The following is an 18,289-nucleotide window of genomic DNA, read 5'->3' as shown; positions in this document are numbered from 1 at the left end:
CACAATACCATCACCTCACCATTCGAACAACCATGAACTTCTGCTGCAACGTTTCTATTCTCTTCTGTTTTAGCCGGAACCCCCTCCATCATCCTTTGTTACGTTTTTATGTTTCCATCTTTAACATCAAACTAACACCCACCGTTACTACTCCTTGTTTCAATAGCATCCATCGAGACACCATCTTTATCTATCACACTCAACAACCATTCAACACCACAAAACCAACCACCCCTTGCTACCCTACGATTATTTAAAAAAAAAAATAAAAAAAAAAAAAACAACCCAATGATTCACGTCGCTACTGTTACAGCTGTTTACGTTTCTGTTACAGTAACCAAGTATCGAACGCCATTCATTATTATGGCTACAGTAAGCTTTTCGTTTTTGTTATCTTCGAACCTTACAACCGCAAACCGTCGCCAAACCGCCGCTGCCACCTTCCGTTTTCTTTATTTTTGCGGTAGAAAATATTATATAGATACACGATGAAGATTATGATACGTAAATATTATAAAGAAATGAAGGTAGAAGATAACTAAGATAAACAATTAAGATTAATAATATTGAACAGTTCTGGGTGTTGTTTAGGAAGAAGAAGAAGGGACTGAAAGTATATAGAAAAGGAATTATAAACGTTATTCTAACAGAAATGAAATAGATGGAGTAATGGTTGAGTGTAGTTGCGTGAAACAAGGGGACCAGGGTTCGAATCTAGGCTGGAATATTGTTTTTTTTTTCTCTCCCTTTTTCTCTTGACAGGAAAATTAGTTGGGTTGTTAATTGGGCTCTAGTTAATAAGATGGGCCGAGATTATAATCGGATTAAAAACACTTGAAAACGAAAAAAAATATTTGGACAAACAGAATCGGGTTATAAACCTTTGGGTGGCATATAATTCAGAAAGACAGAAATTGCTTGAATGGTTATGGGTGTTGTTGAGTGTCCGGGAGGTCATGAGTTCAATTCTCGTAAGGGACAAATCTTTTTAGAAAAAGCTTCTCAAGGGTATACACTCTCAAATTTTACTACTATTATTATTATTTTTGTTAATATTAGTATTAGTATCATTTTATAATTATTAGAATTATTATTAGTATTATTCTTATTAGTATTATCAATCTTATAAACATTAAAATTATTATGAAAATAAAAGTTTTAAAGTTATAGGTATGTATTAATCACATTAATCATTTTTATATAAATATTCATAAATAACAAATTAGATATTTTTAATCAGAAATATATATATTAATATTAATCATTTTGAATATATATATAAATTCAATATATTTTTATATGTAATTTAGGATATAATATTTAAATTTTGTTCGATTACGACTATATGTGTTAATAATTATATAAATAATATAGGTTCGTGAATCCGAGGCCAACCTTATACTTGATCAATGCTGTTATATGTATTTTTGCTACAAAATACATTAGGTGAGTATATAGTCCCACTTTTAAACTCTAAATATTTCGGGATGAGAATACCTGTATTTTATGTTTTACGTTATGGACACAAGTAACTGAAAAATATATTCTACGTTGAGTTGTACCACTGGCATACTTCCCTGTAGCTTGGTAACTGTTATTTACAGCGGTATTGTAAACGCGAATCCTGTTGATAGATCTATCGGGCCTGACAACCCCAACCGGACTGGACGACCAGTATTCAACGGTTGCACAGTACTTCGTTTCGTGACTACACTTGGTACGGTGTAGTATGATTTTATATTAAAGGGAATATGCGACGTGATTAAATGTTAAGTATGGTTACCAAGTGCTCAACCACTTAGAATATTTTTATTTAAATGTTTACATATGAAATCTTGTGGTCCATTGTTATAACGCTGCTAGCATCAAACCTATATATCTCACCAACTTTATGTTGACTTTTCAAAGCATGTTATTCTCAGGTACGAATTAAGTCTTCCGCTGTGCATTTGCTCATGTTAAGGACATATCTTGGAATCGATCATTGCAATGGAACTAAATGTTGATGACTTCGTCCAGGAGGATTAGGACGGGTTGTTACAGTTGGTATCAGAGCTTTGGTCTTAGCGAACCAGGTCTTGCATTAGTGTGTCTGACTAGTAGTTGTTAGGATACATTAATGAGTCTGGACTTTGACCGTGTCTACATGTCAAAAGTTTTGCTTATCATTTCTAGTCGGAAATCATCTACTTATCATCCTTAGGGAATTGCCTGCTTACCATTCTTAAGTCTAGACATGCCTTACTGCCTTTATTGCATAGATAGTGTATAGACAAATTTATATCTTAGCGTATCTATTACGATAGACTTTGCTTAATATCTTCCGTAAATTTCTCCGTAATTTAAGGGATCCTGGTACTATATATATCTATGCATATTATGCATTGAGAATACCATCCAACTATTATTTGCTGTCACTAAGCTTTTCATACCAAAAATCTTTTCTGTGATCGCGTACGATGGCCTCTACGAATCGACCAAGTTCTTCTGACTCCGAAGATAGCGTGACGGGAGCGCACCAACCGATCAACTATCGTGATTTCTTTAGAAAGTGGGGATGGGTTCGCGAAATACTTACCCTATGGAGAAATGAAGAAGGTACTCCATATCACGAGCCGAACTTACCACCTAACGTCGGAGTACTCGACCCGCTCACCGGCGAACCTGTTCGCAATACTGTTTATACCCTCGTTGCAAGAATTTTTCGTCTTGAGGCTACCATTAACGGAACTAGAGAAGATATCCAACCTCCATCTCACACTAATAACCGGCCAGGGTTAGTAGAAGAAGTCAACGAACTTCGCGCTCGAGTAGTAGTTTTGGAGAATATGGTGCAAAACTTAACAGCTCCAGCAACATCACTGGCACCAACATCAACACCAGTACCACCAACAACCCAAGTTTCAACATCACCTGCCTCAACATCTCATTCTGTACCTCGAGCCTAATCATCGTTTTACGTATCGTTCTATCTACTTTATCTTCGTTCTACGTATCGTTCTACATCGATTATCTTCGCTTTACGTATCATTCTACCTCATGTATCTTCGTTCGACATGGCAATTATGTAATCTCTAATGTTTTAGAGATCATGTAATCAAGTGCTAACAATAAATCAAATGAGTATAATATTTTACTGACTCATTAAATCCATAATTACATCTGAAGAAAATATATATGCAAGTATATTTTCATAAAGATTGTAATTAAAAATTCTTTTGTACAAACTGTTAATGATGAAAATATTTTAACGGGTGGGTAGTACCCGAGGAATATTTAGAATTCACATTAATAAGTTACACTGTACATTCTTCGAATCTGATTCAACGATCATTTACTATCCTACTTACAACAACCGATATACGTATCCGTTCACCACAGAATAACCATTTCTATTCAAATTTCATATTTGAATTTTGACCAATCAGAATCCAACAAGTGGCATAACGAAGAAAACATTTGACAAAAATAAAAAGTGTTAGAAACAAACGAATTAATTAATTGGAATTGTGATAGGATTTCACGCTAACTGTTCCGGCTAACTGTTCCCAGCTAACTGATTAACATTTAATTTATCGCAATTTACATTCTCGCAATTTTATTTATCGTCATTTAATTTCTGTTATTTACTTTTACGCACTTTAAATAACGGGACACGTATGCAAGGTTTCTATTTATCATATCGACCCATCTATATATATATTTCGGAACAACCATAGACACTCTATATGTGAAGGTGGGAGTTGGCTATACAGGGTCGGAGTTGATTCCAAAATATATATATACTTTGAGTTGTGATCGACACCGAGACCGGTACACGGGTCACGATACGTATTATTTAATTCGAATATTATATATTAAATTATATATGAATTATTGAACCATCAGACTGTTGGACTGCTAACTTTGGACAATTAAAATGAATTAAATTAAAATATTGATTATAACATATGAAACTAAATAATTCTTCAAGCTTGCCACTTGATTCCATCTTAAACCTCATTTGTATCTCGACAGTTACAATTACATTCAAATCTTTTCATGATTCTTGAAAACACTTCGATCGAGAAGTTGAACCAGCCGCACCTCGTTTACGGAAGAAAGATTTATGCATATAGTTAAACACCTGGAAACTCTCGAAAACTGAGACAACATTTAACACGTAGCAGTGATAATTCCTTTGGTGTTATTATTACCCAAAATAACTTTGTAATCCCTTTCCAAATTAGCTAATTTTATCAAAGCTTCAACAAGTTAACCTCGACTTCTCAGAAAGGTTAGTCTCGATATATACGTTATTCTTGCGCAGTCGCTATCGGAAAACCTTTTATATTCCACCATACTACCATAAGCGTTTAATCATCTAAAAACACAATTCGCTCGAAAACACCTCGGATTGATAACCGACGATTCAGTTATGGCTGCATTAAATGCAGAGGAAACAGTAAACTCATAGATAGCCTAAATAGCCAAAAGTTCGATGATAAAGAAGGGAGTGTTAGGAACGCTCGATAGAAAATTTGGTACTGAAAAACGATTTGAGCTAACCGTGAAGGAAACAAAGAACAAATACAAGGACTGAACCTGTCTTCAAATAATCCAAACGATTCAGTGCCTCCTGAAACCGTTAGTAAGAACCCTACTCGTTATTCTAAACCTTTCCAGATGATATTCTTCATCATCATCAAATCTTAGATACTATAAGATATCTTCATATCTTCCGTTAACATATCCTTCATATTTCTGGAGATATTTTCATAACTATTCTTATCTGAGATCATTTATCTCTCCGTGACATCTGCGTTACAACATAAAAGAAACTGTGTTAGTTTCTAAGTTCTAAAACCTTCGAGTTAAAAATAGGAATGTTCTGAAGTAGTGTTGGGAACTGGTGCATGAATTAATATAATATAATGAAACTTGATCAACTTCATTATATTACAGTAAGTCATGTTAAGTTTCTAATGGAATGTGATGATTTACAGTACCATCATCATGTGCCATGTTACACGACTCTTACACTCTATCCAATTCCGAAACGTATTAAGAACAAATCATCGTGATAGTTCTATTTTCCTGGATATTCTGGTAATTTGACAAATCAAAATAGTGCCATTACCATTCCTTTCTGAGAACATTAACTATGTTCATTCCAAATCTTATACCAACGAATTCCGGACCATTGCTCGCTTGACTCGAGGACGGGAAGATATAAAACCCAACAACCACCTAGATTTTACAAACCGTGTATATCGATGTAGATAGCAATATAAGACACGGGAGAATTAGAAACACTATAAACACAAGAGTATGGTAGAAGTAAATAGATTCTTCTGATGGTAGATGAAAAGAAGAATGACAGATGTGAAAATTTGGAGTATATCAAGAATCAGAATGGGATGGAGCATATTGATGAATGTCTTAAAGTAGGAGTTAATGAGGAAGAATAGAAGATGTGAGTTGTGAAAAATAAGGAAAAGAAGGGGTGGATTTATAGTGAAATATCCGACAAAGAAATCAAAACAGATTGCCACATTAAATCAAAGAAGATCCTGATCGCCGAAGAACCAAATCTTATTACGTAAGATTTTCTTTTAAATCCCTTAAATTCCGGAAATTCACTGTGACTATGTCAAAAGTTAAATCTTTATCTCAATCTTTTGTGATAGCTTCACTTGTGTGCTTCACATGATCGAATTGTTTTATCCGTATCTTCCAATAATGATAAAACCCAATTATTACCTCATATTCGTCATAAAAACATTCCTATTGTTATTTATAACAACCTCTACCAAATTTCGGGGACGAAATTTCTTTAACGGGTGGGTACTGTAACGACCCGGAAATTTCCGACCAAATTTAAACCTTAAACTCTATATGTTTCCGACACGATAAGCAAAAACCTGTAATAATGAGTCTAGAAAGTTTGAAATCTATATTCATATATTCAATTGACCTTCGACTGCTCTCGACGATTCACGATCAATTAATTGTAAATAGATATGTGGGTATGTATATATAAATAATAATTTGAAATATAATTTGAAGTATTATACGTTGTTGTTATTAAAATTTATTATGTAAAATAAAATAAACATATGACATTATGATAATTATTATTAAAAACATATCTTATATATAAGTGAAGTATATTAAATATATATTTTATGATTTTAAAATAAACGGTGATTCGTAAATAAGTTATATACTTATTAAATATGCATTTAGGATCTATTTGTTAAGTTTTAAATTTTTTTTATATATTTTACCTGGGATACAGCGTGTTAATTTTATTTAAAATTTTTAATGAAATAATGATCGAATTTTATATCATAATGATTGAAATAAATAAAGACATTTAATTTAAAAATATGAGATTTTTCAGAGGACTTTTTATCCGCCACTGACTAACAACGGAACCCGATATATCTTCATTTTTAAACTGTCGGTAGCTAGAAGATAAAAATTGAGGCTGCTATACTATTTGATTTCCATATGCACGTTTCTTTTTCAATTTAATATGCATTATTATATTATTATTATTATTATTATTATTATTATTATTATTATATATAAACTTATGTGCATTTGATCACACTCTCATACTTCTTTCTGTAATCAAACTACATCTAACATTTTTTTTAAACCATCTCACGACTACCACCCTCAACCACCGGAGAAGCACCAAGAGCCACCATCACTTTTCTTTATCTCATCCTCTTCCTCCTATTCGAAATCATAGACAACACAACCATGAAACACCATGAATCACCTCCTTCATTCGAACCACAATACCATCACCTCACCATTCGAACAACCATGAACTTCTGCTGCAACGTTTCTATTCTCTTCTGTTTTAGCCGGAACCCCCTCCATCATCCTTTGTTACGTTTTTATGTTTCCATCTTTAACATCAAACTAACACCCACCGTTACTACTCCTTGTTTCAATAGCATCCATCGAGACACCATCTTTATCTATCACACTCAACAACCATTCAACACCACAAAACCAACCACCCCTTGCTACCCTACGATTATTTAAAAAAAAAAATAAAAAAAAAAAAAAACAACCCAATGATTCACGTCGCTACTGTTACAGCTGTTTACGTTTCTGTTACAGTAACCAAGTATCGAACGCCATTCATTATTATGGCTACAGTAAGCTTTTCGTTTTTGTTATCTTCGAACCTTACAACCGCAAACCGTCGCCAAACCGCCGCTGCCACCTTCCGTTTTCTTTATTTTTGCGGTAGAAAATATTATATAGATACACGATGAAGATTATGATACGTAAATATTATAAAGAAATGAAGGTAGAAGATAACTAAGATAAACAATTAAGATTAATAATATTGAACAGTTCTGGGTGTTGTTTAGGAAGAAGAAGAAGGGACTGAAAGTATATAGAAAAGGAATTATAAACGTTATTCTAACAGAAATGAAATAGATGGAGTAATGGTTGAGTGTAGTTGCGTGAAACAAGGGGACCAGGGTTCGAATCTAGGCTGGAATATTGTTTTTTTTTTTCTCTCCCTTTTTCTCTTGACAGGAAAATTAGTTGGGTTGTTAATTGAGCTCTAGTTAATAAGATGGGCCGAGATTATAATCGGATTAAAAACACTTGAAAATGAAAAAAAATATTTGGACAAACAGAATCGGGTTATAAACCTTTGGGTGGCATATAATTCAGAAAGACAGAAATTGCTTGAATGGTTATGGGTGTTGTTGAGTGTCCAGGAGGTCATGAGTTCAATTCTCGTAAGGGACAAATCTTTTTAGAAAAAGCTTCTCAAGGGTATACACTCTCAAATTTTACTACTATTATTATTATTTTTGTTAATATTAGTATTAGTATCATTTTATAATTATTAGAATTATTATTAGTATTATTCTTATTAGTATTATCAATCTTATAAACATTAAAATTATTATGAAAATAAAAGTTTTAAAGTTATAGGTATGTATTAATCACATTAATCATTTTTATATAAATATTCATAAATAACAAATTAGATATTTTTAATCAGAAATATATATATTAATATTAATCATTTTGAATATATATATAAATTCAATATATTTTTATATGTAATTTAGGATATAATATTTAAATTTTGTTCGATTACGACTATATGTGTTAATAATTATATAAATAATATAGGTTCGTGAATCCGAGGCCAACCTTATACTTGATCAATGCTGTTATATGTATTTTTGCTACAAAATACATTAGGTGAGTATATAGTCCCACTTTTAAACTCTAAATATTTCGGGATGAGAATACCTGTATTTTATGTTTTACGTTATGGACACAAGTAACTGAAAAATATATTCTACGTTGAGTTGTACCACTGGCATACTTCCCTGTAGCTTGGTAACTGTTATTTACAGCGGTATTGTAAACGCGAATCCTGTTGATAGATCTATCGGGCCTGACAACCCCAACCGGACTGGACGACCAGTATTCAACGGTTGCACAGTACTTCGTTTCGTGACTACACTTGGTACGGTGTAGTATGATTTTATATTAAAGGGAATATGCGACGTGATTAAATGTTAAGTATGGTTACCAAGTGCTCAACCACTTAGAATATTTTTATTTAAATGTTTACATATGAAATCTTGTGGTCCATTGTTATAACGCTGCTAGCATCAAACCTATATATCTCACCAACTTTATGTTGACTTTTCAAAGCATGTTATTCTCATGTACGAATTAAGTCTTCCGCTGTGCATTTGCTCATGTTAAGGACATATCTTGGAATCGATCATTGCAATGGAACTAAATGTTGATGACTTCGTCCAGGAGGATTAGGACGGGTTGTTACATAAAGTCAACATAAGATTAAGTTGTCATAATTAAAAACTAATAATTTTCAGTTATTTAAAAGATGGACAAAAGGCAGTGGTTCAAATCAACCCGGTCCAATTCATTTCTTTTTGAATTGTAACCCAACCACTCCAGCATGCCTGATTGCAAGCTAGACATTCAGCACACACTAATTAAGACACCATAGTCATAATACCGAGTAAACATGATCACATTGTCATTAAATTGAGGATGAATACCCATACCTTCAAGTTCAAATACAAGGTAAAAAACTTCATGAAACCCTTTTGTCAATGAAGTTAGAAGAAGATATACCAGGATCACAAGTAACGGGCCATTTTCTTCGTTAGTCAAAGTCCGACATTCCTAGCGAAGCGTAACTTGTATCCCCAGTTCCAATTAGAGGAATATATTCAGATCCTCTCACATGAACGCCAAAGCAAGCTGCAGACACAATAAAACACTGATACATAAACAAATAGTACACGATCAAATTTAACTTGTCTTACACTACGTAAACAGATCACACCATTTGAGCTTTGTAAATATAACAATAATGGTGCAACATATCAGCTTATGCAGATACTAATTGATATATAACCGTACCATTTTCTATCTTCATTACACTTTGGAGCATGACATCCATTTTTGTTTTCATATCTGAACTATCATCCATTTTTGGAGCCACAAGCGTAAGTTCTCGGTAGATTTCGCGCACAAATCTGCATATCTTTTCAGCATACTCAAGTTCGCCATCAGATATCCGCCCAATTGCCAACCTCATCAACTCTCCTGTTAAGTCAGCAAGCTATAACGAAAAAAGTCAACATATTACATGACAAAATAATATAAATTATAAGATGACAAACATAACTAACAAAGTAATTTAACTTACACCCAATATATAATCAAGGATATTAATTTGCAACGGCTCAAAAGACGGGTCACCCAGTGGTAACAACATGGCATTTATCTCATCAAGGTTCAACAAAGTACCAGTAGTGCAGAATTTACATAACGTTGCAGCTTCAACATATTCTTGTATCTGCACAAATGCAAGCCTCATGATTTAATACAAGCAATTCAGCGAATTTTATTTATGTAAATTAGGAAAATTTAATAAAAAAGGCGACCCCGGGAGAATATGCTCGTCTTAGTTTCCAAAAGTCGGTTCCTTGCAATTCATTTACTAGTCGGGCTATCTGTTGATCTTTGACAGCTGAAAGATCCTTTTCAGCCTTCTCCAACACTTCATCTTTGTTCATTTTGCTGATCCTGTTTAATGACGTAAGATGAACTCAAAAACTACATAAAAAAACGGTGTACAGAAAGTAAGAGTGCTACAAGTATCGAAAGTGTTATGAAGATTGTTATTCACCTGTGCACTTGAAATATCACCTTTTTGCTATTAATCGTGATATCACGACTTGCTTTCACTACCCGTTCTCTCTTGTCATTCTACAATAAGTAATCAATTAACAAGTAGATACCACATGCCTATAAACCAAGTTGTCACGAGTCATGGACCCATTTTTATCGCTTTCATGATACAAACTGGTAATGTCAATCAAAATTTAGGGAAAACCATTAACAAAACTACACACTTTGGTAATATAGAATTCATAACAACTTTAAAATCCAACGAAACCATTTGGTGTTTGGGTATGCTCATTTACCTGGTTTATACAAAAGCCAATATGCTCAATTTTTACCGCTTACGAGCTTAACAACTTATTGGCTTCAAGTAACATATAAGCTAAACCTTTGAAGCTCAATTAACGTTGACCTAGTGTTGTTTGTTTTTCAAGATGTTTTTGTCTAAAGATATGCGGACCATATTTGAAGATGTAGTTTAAGACTAAACATCCGTATGCTAAATACTGAAGACTGTTTGTTTTTATATCTAGAATTTAACTTAATCCTGTCTGAAGCACTTAGAAGCACATTTCTAAGTCTGCGAGATTGCAGACAGAATAAGACATTACTTTATCTTAAAGACATAAGACATAATAAGGTTTGCAGACCTAAAAACAAACGACAACAGCACCAGGCTATTTTTTTCTGGCTTATTGAAATTTGGAGTAACAGATAAAGCTAGGGTTTAACATCTTACATGCTAGGTCTAATTAACCTTCAGCTTATTTATAACAGTTAGAAGCTAATATAACCCTAACCTAACCTAGTAATCATAAACCAACAGTAATGGCTATCATAACAAGTTTGCAATCAGACACAAATACTTACAAATTGATTAAGATAATCAGCGTATTTAGAGAATTCATCTTTCATTGAAGATGATGGTGAAGCTGCTTCAGTAGCAATTGACCTAGGTTTTTTACCGGCACCTTGCATTGTTGATTCTGCAACTGCAAAATTAAACATTAAACAAACAATGTTACATGATGATGATAAATGTAGGCTAATAATCTGAGTACTATTTTCGAATTAGGTAACTAATGTTTTTTTTTAACCTAGAGTAAGTAAGAGTGTGAAGAATTAGGGTTTTTTTTGGGTCTAGATATTGAAAAATTAGTAAAAGAGTAGGGTTTAAGGAATTAATTACGGTGACGGATGCGGCGAGATTTGGAAGCCATGGGACAGAGGTACCTATGAAATGACGCTAAAGAGTAACACAACATCTGGCACTAACAAAAACAATACCCAAACACAAGTTCCCCGTTAATGCAATTTTGTCAAAATATTTAGAATTATATCTTTTTATTTTTATTATATTAAATATTAATATAAATATTATACTTCTTTTAAAACATATAACATGATAATTTTTGAGTTAATTACATCATTCATTAATCTAATTTACTCAAAACTATATTGATAGTCTTTAAGGTTTTTGAAATACACAATGATAGTCTTAAACATAACGCTGACTAATTTATTTCCTTAATCAATGATATATTTAACTCTGAAAAGTAAGACCCCCGAAGGTTCGAACTCCAATTCATAAATCACTTTTTCTACCGTTCACAACTGAGACAAACCACCTCAGTTGGTCAGAAATTATAATTTAAAAATTCATAGCACTGCCTTCAGCGGAGTCAAAGTTGCCCATCTGATAAGTATGACATCATGTTTGAAAGAGAAAATTGCGCGAATAGTCCATGTGATTTGTACCATATTGCACGGTTATCAAAGTATCAGTTTTGAGTGTTGATAGTCCTCGTGGTTTGCTGGTGGAGCAACGATAGTCCAAACGCCTAACGTCCGTTAACTTTTTTGTTAAACATGGTCATGTGCAAAACATGTGGAGACATTTTGGTCATTTGAACGATTTCACTTTTAATTAAATAATCCCATCTCCATCTTCATCTTCATCACCTAAAATTATAACTCTAAATTTGAAAAGATAAAAATCAAAAACATAAATCAACAAAAACAAATACAAAACAAATCAGTCCACTGCTGGTTGAATATGACTTATATCAAATTAGTAACTTATATCAAATTAGTAACTTGATTTTCATCGTTTTCGCTCTAAATTCTTCGTTTTAAGAAGTCTGTTTTTTCGATTCTTCTTGCATCGTCATCATAATCACTTGATCTATCCAAAAAAACAAATAGACGCTTAATTCTTCAATAAAGTTAATTACTCTATTGATTTAAGGCTTAATATCAGAGGTAAAACTTGACTTTTTAGTCGATATCATTACACCACTTAATTAAGAGAATAAAATTATTATTTCTTTGTCATTTAATCTGAAACTTGTCTATTTTTAAGAGACAATATAATTAGACTATCTATATCTATTTTCAATTTCAATTTGCAAACAGAATAAATACTAAACAGATAATAACAAAGGAAAAAAATTTAACAACTGCTAAATTATGAGTCACCATATGGATCTATGAAAAAAATTTATAAAATCGAAGTTATTTCAAATTTTAGAATATTAGTTCTAATAATAAACATAAGTTTTCTAACGACGGTCTTTAAGAGATGGTTTTAAGAGATCCAGACACACTTAGGGTACGTTTGTTTGCCTCTTAATGGAATGGTTATGTGTCATTCAGCATTCAGTGCGTTTGTTTCTGACCTCTGAATGACATATGGTGCTGAATGGTTCAGAATTCAGTGCTGAAACATTCAGAGATAAAACACTCTCTTAACCATTAACAGCCTACTTTTTCTGTAATTTTCTCCTCAAATCCTATCCTGAACACTTCACTAACAAGTATATTGAATATTTTATTAATGTTACACTTTGATAAGGTAATTTACTCCGTTTATATCGTTCATTTTAAATGATTATCAAACGGTTTATTTTCATTCAGAAGAAACTTTATTCAAAGGCTTTGAATCATTTAGATTCTAAACCATTCAGCGTTAAATCATTTATTTTTATCAAATGCACCCTTAATTTAATTGTACATAAAAAATAACCGCTTAATTACCATTCCTTTATGCGTCAATTACTTCTTAAAGACAACCGTAACTTATAATATCATTAAAAAACTTGTCATAAATATAAATATACCGTATAAAGTGAAATTCGCAAATTGTGTAACCAAAATCGACCTTCAATTAATTAGTAAAACCTAACCTAATTGGAATAAAACTCAAATGGTGACGCTAGTGGTGGCAACAACCACCGATCCGGCGTCGTACGGACCAGCGTCAGCACTCTCCGCCATCGGAAACTGGAACCCCGGCGTTTTCTTTCAGGTACTACACTAATTGCTAGTATATTTTATATTCACAATCATAACTTCATATAATATACGAAGTAAGTAAATAAATATATTTTTATATTTAAATAATAAAAAAAATGAAAAAAATAGGGGATTAGGAGTAAGGCTAATGGAAACGTGAGGTTACTGGAGCATGATAAAAGTATAGTTGAAGAAGATGATTTGGATAGTCGTTGGGAACATGTTAGCGGTGAAGTTGTTGATGACATCATATTTCTTAGCAAACATACCGCCGTTACAAATCGTCCTGCACTCACCATTCATCCCATAGGTATTTACTTCTACTCTCAATTTATGTTGTTAATGAAAATCATATCTAATTACTCGTGATAGTTAGGAGCCACGTGTTATTAGTGCGTTTCGTTTCGTATTGCATTGTAGAGAGTAATTATGTGAAATGGAATGATTAGGAATCATATAATCAGGTATTAAGGTGTAACTAAGGCTTTGTTCTTGAATGAGCAAAATGAGCAATGGCTGATAGTAGTATTTTTAGTATGATGTGAAATGGTTGATAATCATATAATCAGGTGTAACTAGGGGTGCGCTTGATTGTCTCTTAATTGAATGGTCTGGGTCAATTGCCAATTCTTGGTCAGTGAGATTCGTGGGTGTTTCGGATTTTTATTTAGGTTTGGAACCCTGGATTTTCCCCCTTCCAAATAAATCGAAATGATTGAAGTTTTTTTTATTTGGAATCGTGTTAGGTCTAATTCCTATTACTTTTTTGGCTGGATTATTCGTAACTGCTGAATGCACAACCATCTCGTTTGTTTCTGAACTCTGAATGACATATGGTGCTGCATTCGAGTTGAAATACTCTTTTAACCATTAAACATCTAAATGTTATGTAATATCCTCTTTTAATTATATGATGATGAAGAACACATATCAAACAAGTATATTATTTTCTTATTCATGTAAAAGGCGAATAAGGTAATTTTACATCATTCATATTGTTCATTCAAATTGATTATCAAACAGGTTATTGTCATATAGAACCAACATTACTTAGAACCTTTGAATTATTCAGATCACTAAATCATTCATTTTTATCGAACGCGGTCTAAGGCTTTGTAACTAAGGTGTTACTTTATATATAAATACTGCGTATAAGAAAATTATGTGAAATGGAGTGAGCGAAATGAACAATCACATAAAACTCAATACCCCTGCACACTCACTGCTTTAATCTAATGGTCTATGTACAACTTAATTTGCAATTAAGTTGAGGTTTGCATCTCTGAAAATATATCGATTTTAGGTGTGCCACATTTAAAAGAAGGAGATATTCCACCACAAGGAGGGAAGCCAGGGTGGGCCGCGGTTCCAAGTCCTAGGATGACTCAATGGTTGATACTCTTAAAGAAACTTGCCCAATCCCATAACTTGCTTCCTGAATTTGAGGTACTCACCTTTTTTGCAAGAAAATCATAACATCTTGGAGTATATTCTTAACATTGGGTCAAAAAGTAAGCTCGTACTTATACTTTTGTTGTGACATCATATTCCATGGTTCATAGCATAAATCGCTACTTTTTGAGGAAGTTATCGGCAACTCGGGGAGTAAACGGATTGGACTTTTTATTATATATATATATATATATATATATATATATATATATATATATATATATATATATATATTTAAATAATAAATTATAAAATTATAAGTGTAAATATACAAGAAATACATAAACATAAACGTTCACATAATGGTGGAAACATAAACATAATCTTTATTTGTTCAAGAACTATAAAATTCTAATTTAAATTCATATAAAGATGTTAACGGATGTTGACTTTGAATGATTTTGACTAAATCCAACTGACCAATAAATCTTATTTTCACACATTGACCAATGGTGACCATTTAAATACATGGATTTTTGGAAAATTGAATCGGGCGGTTCCAAAAAAGGAGTAATCGGGAAGTCATCGGCATCAATCGGGGAGTTTTACAACGCTGAACTTAGTCTGCCAACAATTGTTTAACTGGTTTATTGTAGATTACCTTGGAGGCTACTCATCATGGTCCAGTTACAAATAAGCCAACGATGTTTGTGGAGATAGGTACAATATCTCAAAATTATTATATGTATCGTGATAGTTTATGTAGATATTATGAACATCCTTCATTTCACCTGTATGGTCTTTATCTACTTGCTCTTTTGGATAATCAAATGTTTGTGATCTGATTTTCTTACCATATAGTTTTGACTAGCAAATTTACTTTGGTATGTATAGGTAGCACAATTGAATGCTGGACTAGGCAAGATGCTGCTCAAGTCATTGCGCGGGTCTAATACACAGAATTTTATTATTGCTTCCATGCCTTGATTTCTCTGGTTTTGCAACTTTTTTTCTTTATTATTTGAAGATATTTTTCGACGAAAACTTAGAATGATTAAATTCAATCAATAAGATTAGAGTGAATTTTTTTGTTATGTTGCATTGCACAAGTTTATAGCAAATTACCATATGCGATCTAATACTCTGTGATTTATTATTATTATTATTTTATTTTTTTTTATTTGCAGTTAGTTTGGGAAGGACTTGGAATTGGAGGAGGTGAGGCGGTTGGAAACTGGAACAGGTACCATCAATACCTTAAAAACTTTTTTAAATTACGTTTATTGTGGGTTGTTAATGAACCTTTTGAGTATATAGGTTCAAATGTCAAACTATAATTTGGCCATTTGGGATTAAAGGGTTTTTTTGGTTGAAATTTCATCATTAAACTGTTACTGTTATATGCCTTACAAATTTGTGTATCTTTTTTATGTCTCAGTATGTGCAGTAACAAAAAAGTACTTCTCGGTTTAGGAGGTGGCCATTATGTACCTCGCCACATGGACATAATCTTGTAAGTTACTTTCATAACTGCTATTAATAGTCAACTATTGGTCAAGTGGTTCATATAGTTCTGGTAATTAGTCTCTTGTACAAATAGAAAACAGAAGGGTAAGTTTAGTTTCATTACATATTAAAAATGGTGCGTGGATTTTTATTCTACAAGATCTGTAAACCATTTAGCGTCACTCGATGCTGTTGGAGCATTGGTTTACTTTTGTAGGAGGCAATATTAAACAATTAGTACTAATGGGTTCAAGATGTTTTTTGTTCGATCACAAACTGGTCAAATGGGTCAATCTGAACGCATTACCCAAATATCCTGACCCGCCCATCCAGCCACGTCTAACTGGACCTGTTGCTAAAATATGATGTTTAGGAAAAGTGGTGTATGGGTCGGGCACTTACTGTCTGGATATTCGTTGCCAATGGAAGATCCGGGTGAATCGAAAGATATTGGTGGAACTTGGAAACATGCTATTAAAACTGCGTACGATGCTACAGTCGAAGCTTTTCCTGGTGGGGAAGTAATTGCTCATCTTGATCAAAAGTAATAATTTATATCTTGTCGTTTATTTACTATTATCGGTTATCAACAACCCGTCGCTTTAGCAATCGAATAGATTTTTAAAGAATGTCTAAAACTGGCAGGAGTTTCAAGGGCTGGCAGAAGAAAGCGATTACGGAGTATTTATGTGAACAGAATATTAAAATTGGCAAACCGGGTGATTTCTACTAAGCTCAAGATTCACACAGTATTATGTTACTGTATTTTTTAGTATATTTTATATTATTTTTATTTTGTGTGTGTGTGTGTGTGTGTGTCATTTAGGTACTGCTTATTTTTTTAGATGTTTTTGTCCGAAGATCTACAAAATAACTTAATTCTGTCTGCAGCACTTAGAAACACATTTCTAAGTCTGCGGGATTACATATAGAATAAAACATTATTTTATCTTATGTCTTCAGAAAAATAAATAGTCTGCAGTAAAAACGTCTGCGAGCGCGCAAACATAAGACATAATAAGATCTGCAAATAGAAAAACAAACACCTTAGAGATGGCTTATAATTTACGTTTAGAAAATGTGTTGTTTCGTACATCTTCTTGGAATAATATGGAGTAAAACTTTAAAGCCATGTGATAATGTGCACCACTAAAGTTGAGTAAATTTTAGGTTGAATTTTGATTTAAAGATGCATGTGGTTATAGGCTATTAAAGAAGGTTGTTAAATCTTGATTGTTACAATGCAGCTTTTTAATTTCTGTTTGATGTGTGATGTCTATTAATAATACACAAATACAGAGTAATTAGTTGCCTTTTGTTATAATATATATATATATATATATAAATGGATAGTCAATTATTGATACACAAAAGTAATATTATTGTATTACCTAAACTTGTGATATTTTTGCTATAAATAGCCATGAATGCAAGCATTAAACTTGCACCATTTCTCATACTTACAAAGTGTTTCTTTATTTCTCTCCATTATCATCTTTGTTCTTACACTTCATTATTAGTATTCTTAATCAAGAATCAAATCACTAAAGGTAGTTATAAGCCTACTGAATTATAACATCAAGAATCAAACCACTAAAGGTAGTTATAAGCCTACTGAATTATAACACGTTATCAGCACGATAATCTTAATACTAATTATGGTTGGCTCTGCCACCTAAATGATATATGGTCGGTTATACCACCTGAATAATATATGGTCGACACTGTCGTTTAATTATCATTTATGTTACTAACATTTATATTTCAATTATCTAACATTTATATGGCCGACACTGTCGCCTAATTATCATTTATGTTACTAACATTTATATTTCTATTATCTAACATTTATATGGCCGACACTGTCGCCTAATTATCATTTATGTTTACT

General features: G+C 32.6%; 2 protein-coding genes across 2 annotated transcripts; one reads left to right on the top strand and one right to left on the bottom strand.

Moving 5' to 3' along the window:
- Positions 1–9,022: 9,022 nt before the first annotated feature.
- Positions 9,023–11,465, bottom strand: LOC139873226 (uncharacterized). The gene is made up of 7 exons (XM_071861161.1): positions 11,396–11,465; positions 11,077–11,198; positions 10,211–10,290; positions 9,966–10,107; positions 9,728–9,877; positions 9,439–9,640; positions 9,023–9,276 (listed from the first exon to the last, which is right to left on the bottom strand). Exons 1-7 carry the CDS (start codon positions 11,424–11,426, stop codon positions 9,179–9,181), a joined length of 825 nt encoding a protein of 274 aa, XP_071717262.1. The 5' UTR covers positions 11,427–11,465; the 3' UTR covers positions 9,023–9,178.
- Positions 11,466–13,359: 1,894 nt separating this feature from the next.
- On the top strand, positions 13,360–17,352 carry LOC139872453 (D-aminoacyl-tRNA deacylase-like). Its single transcript, XM_071860329.1, has 9 exons — positions 13,360–13,513; positions 13,630–13,810; positions 14,804–14,946; positions 15,549–15,612; positions 15,787–15,839; positions 16,080–16,135; positions 16,331–16,405; positions 16,772–16,942; positions 17,044–17,352. Exons 1-9 carry the CDS (start codon positions 13,412–13,414, stop codon positions 17,129–17,131), a joined length of 933 nt encoding a protein of 310 aa, XP_071716430.1. The 5' UTR covers positions 13,360–13,411; the 3' UTR covers positions 17,132–17,352.
- Positions 17,353–18,289: the final 937 nt, after the last annotated feature.

The sequence above is a fragment of the Rutidosis leptorrhynchoides genome, chromosome 10, assembly GCF_046630445.1.
Source record: "Rutidosis leptorrhynchoides isolate AG116_Rl617_1_P2 chromosome 10, CSIRO_AGI_Rlap_v1, whole genome shotgun sequence".
NCBI classification, from domain to species: domain Eukaryota; kingdom Viridiplantae; phylum Streptophyta; class Magnoliopsida; order Asterales; family Asteraceae; genus Rutidosis; species Rutidosis leptorrhynchoides.
This window is presented reverse-complemented; position numbering and strand designations above follow the sequence as displayed.